The 9,057-nt window shown below is 34.1% G+C and overlaps 1 protein-coding gene across 1 annotated transcript; it reads right to left on the reverse strand.

Moving 5' to 3' along the window:
* Positions 1–7,546: 7,546 nt before the first annotated feature.
* Positions 7,547–8,290, reverse strand: LOC143594475 (NDR1/HIN1-like protein 13). The gene has a single exon (XM_077073785.1). The coding sequence runs from the start codon at positions 8,288–8,290 to the stop codon at positions 7,547–7,549; it is 744 nt and encodes a 247-aa protein (XP_076929900.1).
* Positions 8,291–9,057: the final 767 nt, after the last annotated feature.

Below are 9,057 nucleotides of genomic sequence, written 5' to 3' on the forward strand. Positions count from 1 at the left end.
CTAACCAGCTCACGCCTGCATTGTTTTTCGCGATAGCGCCCCCGTTAGCGCCCCGGTGGTGTGGTGTTAGCGCCTGGGGGCGCGAGCGGAGGGGCTCTAGCGCCCCCGTTGAAGCCCCACACCCCTCAGCCTTATGGGAATTCGGAATTTCCTGGAAACGAAGATGCTTCTGGTTATTTTGGGGGTTTGGTCAAAGTAATTGGTTATCTTTTTGTAGGAGCTTATAAATGTCTACAAATCAGTGATGATTGTCACATCGTTTTCTGCGTGTGGGCCCAATAATTAAGATTACAGCTTTCGAGATGCGGATCTCTAAATGGCCGGCGTACCCTATTTACCTTGATTTGCTTGGAATGTTGGCTCATGGAACATGGAGTGAGTATGTGAGCAGGCGTCTTAGTTTTTTTTCTTGTTTTTTTTTTCTCTTGATAATATATTGTGTTTTATTATTGCACAGTGTTGAAGAGGTATATATTTAAGCAACTCTGGCCACAATTGACCATTTTATTGCGAAGAATATTTTAGAGAAAGGTAGATATAGGAGTGTTTACAAAGGGTCAGACTGGTATTTTCGAATTTCAACAAATGAAATCAAGGGAGAAAAAGCCACACTTGAAGCCATTTGGAGTCAAATATTCACATTAGGGATTTTAAATAACCACAACCCTATAGGCAAGTATTTGGAGAGTTCCTTTTTTTTTTGTTTTTTTTCAAAAGAAGGTAAGTTAATAGATTTTGTAACTTTAGTTTTTATACTTAGAATATATATATATATATATATATGTCACACCTGCCATGGGGGCTAGGAGTTTCGTTGACAAATTGGTACCAAATGGAAGCAGCGGAATATTATTAATAAAAATAAGTTACAGCGCTTGCACTATGTATTTAAGACAAGGTGTAACTATAAAACTATCTCATCTCTGACACTGCTGCAATCCTGTGTTAGGTTCTACCAATCTTCTTGGCATCTAATCTTCATTGTTCATGTTCGACATACGCCTCTATCCTTAGTCATACTCATTACAATGCTAACCAAATTTTTATCCTCAATGTACCTAAATACATGCTAAAAAGCGTCAACTAAAAAGTTGGCGAGTTCGTGAGTTTAGCTCACATACACATAAAAGAGTTAATGTGTAAAAGCGTAAAAGTTTGTGTGTATGTAAGTATAAAGCATGGTGCACATCAATCAAGTCCACAATCAATCCTGCATTCGATCATAAGCCTCCCCTCGACTTACAACCGAACGACACCCATCCCCGATTATTACTCTGCCAAGCAATAATCCAAACGTTAGGTCATATGCCGCAACGGTTCACAGACCTTATTGTGGTTTACCCAACATAGGTTCACTGTGCGTGGGGGTCTCCCAAATAGTACTACCCATACGAGCCATAGGCTCACTCCCTGAGTTAATGATTGCGTAATTTAAAGTGGGACAAAAACATGGTAGAAAATAATTCTTGATAAACATCACACCATAAGTAAACCCAGCATGCATCCAGCCCAAAATGGTTAAGTAAAATGGGCAACACAAAACTCACCTCGGTCTGTATGCAATATGTGTAAATGAGAGACAATCTATGAGCTTGCAACTATGCTAGGAACCACCAAGTACGCTTATTATATATATCAATCAACAATAAGTTATTGGACAATAATGTAAAATTCGTTATGGGTATCGTGTATTAGCTAATTCTAACTGCCGACCAATATGTTTGGTTCCCGGTGAATAAAGTTCCCCTTTATGGAAAGTTTACACTTAAATAATTTTACAATATTGGTGTTGTTGTATAAGTATCATAGTTAAACTCTTAAGAGTTTTAGTTACCTCAGTTTACTTGTCAGGTTTCGATAAAGTTTCCATTTTTGAAAAGTTCGAGCTTTCGGTTAGGTTTCGGGCCACTGTATGAACATAGAAGTTATATATATATATATACATATATATATATATATATATATATATATATATATATATATATATATATATATTAATCTTGATGATTCTTGTTTAAAACAACAATGTCTTGTGTTTACAAAAGTTGGCAATACCGGTTATCACTGGTGTTGTCGGTTTTTAACGAAACGTCTTGAAAGAATAGTTTAAATAAACGAATACTTTTGTAACTGAAAATTATCATTTTCCAGAATTACTTATATAATAAAAATGAGTTATTGTAGGTCTAATATTTCAGAATTTTGGGGTTATACCGTTTTTAGTCCTCGTACCTTCGTTTTAACGTTTATTTTGGCAAAAACCGAGTTTAAGACTTGGATAGTTTTTGTAAAATAAGTAAACACTCATATTATGATTTTATTGGCTCATACTTGCTATTAAAAATTAGAAACTTTATAGTTTTATATTTTTCAAATGCTCGTTCGGATTACGTCGGTTTTACTAGTAACTCGCGTTTAAACGCTCTTCCTTAATAAAAAGGGTGTTGTAAATATCAAAAATGTTTTATAACATTATAATAAATTATTTTAATTGTAAATTCTGGAAAAAATATTCATTTTATATTTTTGAAGTCTTTTAATCTTTAAAAGCAGGCCCTGTTCGTTAGTTTTAACGAAATAACAATGTTAAACTTGTAAAAGGGCCCCTTTTCTAAATCCACTTGTCCTTTAATATTTTATAACTTATATTTAAGTCATTTTAACTTATAGGTTTCAGTTTCAAAACCATACATTTATCTTCTCAGTTTTTGAGAAATAACCGGTTCCAAAAATGCCCTTTTGTTATGTTTTTAACAAAAACTCACTTTTGGTCATCTACCATGTTAGGACCTGTTGTAATACATAAAAATAGGTTGTTTTGGAATTTCATGGGTTTTGAAAGATGCTCTTAGCTGCAGTTTCGCTAACGGGCCCGGTTTTGACTCTTTCGGGTCTTAGTTCGGTTTTTAAAGCGAAGATTCATGCAAAATGGCTTTGGGTTAGATTATATATAATTAATATAATGTGTTTTAAGTATATTTCTAGGAAAAACATGTATTTTATCATTTTGAAACAATTAATCTTATCTATGCTTGTTCATTGTCGGTTTTAAGCGAAACACGCGTCTAGGCTAGTAAGCGGGTTTCTTTTCCTAACTAAATTAGTCCTAAATATTTTATAGCTTGTTTTTAGTAAAAAAAAATCATATATGTTTCTGTTTGAAATAGTATTCGTGTGTAAACACAATTTACGAATATAACTCGTCCAAGGTTTGTCCCAAAAATACCCTTTTAGCTATATAATCAACAAAACTCAGTTTTGATCATCAAATCAGCTATGCTCAGTTAAAATATAATAAAATATGATGTAATGTCATATCTTGGTTCATAAAACGACTAGGGTTTTGGTTAATGTTGCGGTTTAAGGTTTTTGGCCCGTTAAGGACATAATTCGGTTTAAAATGCGATAATTCATGTAAAGTGGTTACGTGTCAGATTATATATCATCAAAATGTTATTTTTATGGCTGCAAAAAGATATCATACTATTACTTGGGTTGCACGGCTTATTTCTTATCAAAAGGTCACCAAAATGTCGGTTCGGGGGTTTTTCTTACTCGGTTGGATATTAACTTTTGGGGCTGGTGTTTACCAGGTTTGAGTTCTTAAATATGCATGTTTAACTTATGGAACTTTTTGTTAAATGTACAGATGTTAATAAGGTCACTTTTCGGGTTCGTTTGCAAGCTAGTTTACCCTTAAACGAGTTACCGGATGGCCCATAAGTTTGGGCATGGTTTTGGGGCTGCACATATTGTAATATTTAAAGCTTCAAAACCAGTCATAATCTCCAGGTGTTTTGGTTAGTTTAACAAGTTAAATGGATTAGTTTATATCCCGTTTGTTTGGTTTGTTTTCGTTTAGGATTTTAGACTTGTAAATATTAATGACCAGTCCATGATTTTGATTCATCGTGTATAGAGCTGGTCATTCACCGGACAACACATGGGTTCCAAAACACTTAGGATTAGACGATAAAGATGATAAGTGCGAACTCACGGATGCTGCTTCTGGTTACTGGATAATTTCCGCAGGTTAGGTTGCTCCCGTTCTTAGTGCAATCCGATAACACGAGAGGAGGAATTTTGGGTATGGGAATTTTTATAATAACATTAGAATCAATAGAATGATTGTAAAGAACAGATTATGGATTGAACACATTGATTATAACAATACATGGTTACCCGAATACTTGTGTTCTTGTAAACAAAACTCGCACTCTTGAGAGGATGAAGCTGGAAATTGATTCGATAGATGATGATGAGATTTGTCTATGACTTGCAGCAGGTTATAGAGGTTATTTCGTGTAAGGTTGTAAAAGAATTGATTTGCAGGTTTCTTGGTTGAAAGAGAGAGCAGAGACCAATAGACTTAGGGCCAGTTTTCTTCTTGTTCTTGGGCTGGTTCGGTTCTTCAAGAGAGCATAGAGCAATATTGCAGGCGATTATAAGAGTGTTTAAGATTTGATATTTTAAAGGATTACAAGATTTCTTGATTGAAGATGAATGCATGAAATTTTATTGGGTGAATTGGCTGCAAGTTCTGAAGGGGGCAGAGAAGAGAGCGTCTGGATTGGCTAGTTAGGATCTTTAGGATCTTGATAAAATTTAGAATATTGTTTAAATTGTATAAATTTAAAACACCTATTTTATAAAATAAAGAAATTGGAGTTTGTATATAAAACATAGGTTTTTGATTGTTAATTATCATGATAAGATGCTAAGATAGTTCAGACGGGTGGGTCCGTTAACTGTTGGTTCGATTGGATCGGTTTAGAGATAAGCAGTAAACGGTCCGATAATCATATAATTTTAAGATATAGGGTAAGATTTAAATATTTATTATATATCTCGACTTATTATTGGGTTCAGGTTAATATCTGGAATATTGGGCCATGCCCGTTTATTGTTTTGATGTTAGATGTTAACCAGTTTTTGTTTCATTTAGGTTCAGTGACCGGTCAGTACTATAAGAAACCGTTTGAGGTTTGGGTTAAATATTTCGGACACCCACCTGACATGACTTAAATGATTATGGAATACTTCGTAAACTTTTTGGAGTTATCGCGTTTAGGTTTGTTTGGGTTAAACAAGTCGCGGTCTCGTTTGATTAATTTGGGTCGAGCCCATGTTATAAATTATGGTATTGTTATTAAACTTATCCCTATCTCTACCAAAGTCTACACAATCAATACGCCGTCCCATTAGTTGTCATCTCATCTGTTCGAGCCAAGCACATTAATTTATAATTCACTTCAACTATTCAACCAACATCACACTCGGTATCTAACGGTGGGTTTTCAAACAAAAAAAAATTAGCCCTGTTTTTGGGGTTGCTACAATATATATATATATATATATATATATATATATATATATATATATATGGCATTATAATCTACGATGAAAGAATAATTTTAGAAACCATGTCGGTTATAATAGTGAAAGAGTAATTCTAGGAAACTATGTCGGTTTTTTGTGATTTTAAATCTCAACCATTGATTAACATGATCCAATGGCTATGATTTTTTCCTAGCCTTCCTAGGAAACTACTTCTTTTTACTATAACCCTCCCCTATATATATATATATATATATATATATATATATATATATATAGGGTTAAGTTGAAATAAAAACCCACTTGATTTGTGAAAACTATAGAAACTCATTTTCAATAACAAGTTTTTAATTAAAGTTTGAATCTTGTGCTTCACAATTAAAGTTAATAAAAAATGTAAATACAAAATAACATTTTCTTTCTCCTGAAAACATATCTAAAAGTTAGTAAAAAATGTTAAAAAATAGCAAAACAATTTTTTTTATTGTTTGATATTTTGTATTAAATGTAACATCATATATTACATGTGCAAAAAAAAAAAAAAAAAAAAAACGATGTTACATAGGGTTTTCACAACTCAAGTGGGTTTTCATTCTATACTTCTCCTATATATACATAAATTGATTTTTATCACAATGCAATTAGTTAACATGTAGATTTTTGTTTTTAAATTACTATTTTGTGATTGTTTTCTAATTTGTATGTTTAGATATTTATTTTGAAATAAATGTTTATGAATTGACGAGCCAGGTGCCCGCGCGATGCAGCGGTGTACGTGCAAACACAACTGGTGTTAGTACGTTTGTAACCTCGCAATGGTACGTGCGTAACCCGACGGTGGTATGCATTTAACATGGCATCGGGCGTGTAACCAGTGATAGTAAGCGTGCCACATAACGCTTATACACTAGCAAATCCGATATGTATAAACAATGCCATTCGCTTAAATGTTGCTTAACACGCGCAATCGGTAGCGACAATAAAGAAGCAAAGATGAAATGTACAGTAATTTCAAGTAAACTACTTTTTAACCCAATCCGTTTTGACGGGCATGTTCCAAGCCGAAAACGTTTTTAACCCAAAGCCCATTTTAACATGACCCCTTTCGATCTAAACCCATCCCGATATGAACTAAATTAACCCTTTTTTTGAATTAACTTGTTCCAACCCTGACTCGCTTCGACACCATTAGCCAAACTTGCCTGACCTGTTGCCGGTAATAACTAGGAATCACGTAACATGATATTTTTTTTAATTAATAAACTAGAGAAATACCATATTCAAATTAAAGAGAATAAAATGCTCGTTTTTATGGTGTAATTTTTTAGGAAAAATATTAACGTGTGAAAAAGTTATGGCCGTTAAAAAGTCGTGGGGGTAGTTGGTTTAGAATGAGGGGGGAAATGCGTAACTATTTAATAAATTAACAAAACTTAATTGAACTTGAAGGACCATTATTGTAAAGTATTTTTGAATATGCAAAGACCATAAGTATTATTAAAATTATATTCATTGTTATTGTTACTTGTATAATATGCAACAAGAGTGGTACCTCTTAAAATTTAAGAGGTCCCTCACTCCTATATTATATATAGTATAAGATAAAATAGTTTCTTATTTGTGTATTCGTTATTATTTAATTAAGACATACGGCTCATGGCATAGATATAATCAACGATATAAATAAGAAAAACCAACTGACAGTATTATACGATATATCAAGAGAAGATTGGTAAAGTAACCGTACAAGGTTGTAAATTGTTTTTGCCACTCTATCGCATGGGTGTATACTAGTACTCATAGACATGTATTGAAAAGCATCCTAGCTGTGTGAAACAATAAATCTAATAAATGACTTGACCTATTATGACGTGGGTTTACTTGTCTCGCCAATTTATTTGTAACCAGTGAAGACCGTAACTTGTTTTTTTTTTTTAATTCTTGAATATAATCAACTTATAACATCAAACAAATAATAACATCTAACTTGTACACAGCCCGATATCATATAAATTCTCTAAATCATTTGGCTCTTTATTTTCTATTAATTGCCGTATAATAACATATATATAAACATAACAAAACTTTTAACAGATTCTGCATAAACAAAACGGGAATCTCCGGATCCATGTTTATTTTCAACTTCCTGAAGCATTTCGTCGCCCTTCCTCGTCTTTGGTTGCCCAGGTATCTACCGTAAGAGAACCTTTCAAAAGGTCCATTTCCATATCTTGGTCTGGAAATCAACCTCACATTTTGCATCCGAAACAGTTGTAGACAATGACGACAACAAAGTATGAGATCCTGCACCACCGGATTTCGGAATCACGCTACGAACTCCGTCACATTTGATCCTAATCCCAACCTTTTTGCTCTTAAACGATCCAACCTTCATTACAGCTCGAGTATTAAGCAGTATCTTGAGCTTTAGCCTTAGTTTCCTCTTCAAATATAACCTAATTCGACTCACAGTCTCTGTTTCCAGAAGCCGAGAATCACTACTCAACAACGAATGAATAATCGTAACATTATTCGGCTCACTAACAACCAAGTTATCTTCAGAATAACCGTTGGCGATATCAGTACCATCTGTTACACTTACACATGCAAGCGTGAAACGATCGTAGTAAAACTCGATCTTGTAGTTCGGATTCTTTGTTGCCATTGTGAGGCTTAAGTTAGCGGTAAGGCGAGTGGTGCCGTCGGTGGCGGTTGTGAGGTTGAATTTGGAGATTTTGAGTGAAGTTACGGAGAATTCGGGCCGGTGAGGGCGGTAGAGGAGGTAGAGAAGGGTGGCGAGCATTATGATGAAGATTATTATAAGGGTTAACCAGAAGCAGAAGCACAAGCACCCGCGGCCGCGGTTACGGCGGTGAGTAATTGGATTTCGTCTGTTTTGGTTGTAAAGATAAGCTTTGGCCGGAGGAAGTGGTAGTTTGATGGTGTCCGTCATTTGTAACACAGGTACCCTTTTGTTGAAGAAAAGTGTGACGGAATTGGTGGTGGGTGGAGAAGAATGGATTTATATTTGAACACAACGGAATTGCGTGTGGACTTTGTCAATCTCTATCAGTCGCATTGCTTAATCCAACCGTTGGCAAAAGATAATGTTTGATTTTATGTAACGTTATTATTTTAGAAAACATGGCCTAGTTTATAGGGTTAATTTCTTATATCTCCTTACAAACATTAAATATTATTATTGATTTCTAATATTTTTGACATGATTGATTTATGAGTTAATTACACAGGTGTTCGGTGTAGTTTGGTCCATGTCACATGTTTTATTTATTTCTTTACTTCTTTATTTTTTATTTTTTAGGTAACTCAATGACAAAAGGTGATCACAAGCTTACGATTGAAGACAACGTTGGGTATCTTAAGCTCATCTTCTTTTCCAGGGAGAATCTACCTCTTGAATGTCCACTAGGATAAAACCCGACCGTATTCGAACCTAAGACCTTACGGTCTCTAGCCTAAATATTTACTTATCTTCCGATAGTAGTTGAGCTAATATCATTGGCATTACATGTGTAGTACTAAGTTTTAAAAGTTACTTTTCATTTCTTATTTTCAGTTTATGAAAAATTTGGGGTTTATGATTTACATGTATGAGTATCTAAAAGATTTTTGGAAGAAGGAACAATCGTCATTTTTGGCTTGTTTAGGTTAAGAAAGTTCAAGGAAATTTGTTTAAGCGAAAATGTGTTTCACGTGAAG

The sequence above is a fragment of the Bidens hawaiensis genome, unplaced genomic scaffold (genome assembly GCF_021521415.1).
Source record: "Bidens hawaiensis isolate Kalapana, Puna unplaced genomic scaffold, B.hawaiensis_p1.1 tig00001692_1, whole genome shotgun sequence".
Lineage (NCBI taxonomy): Eukaryota > Viridiplantae > Streptophyta > Magnoliopsida > Asterales > Asteraceae > Bidens > Bidens hawaiensis.

What these genes read in the sequence shown, in the direction of transcription:
- LOC143594475 (XM_077073785.1), bottom strand. Translation starts at nt 8,290, where the DNA reads ATGACGGACACCATCAAACTACCACTTCCTCCGGCCAAAGCTTATCTT.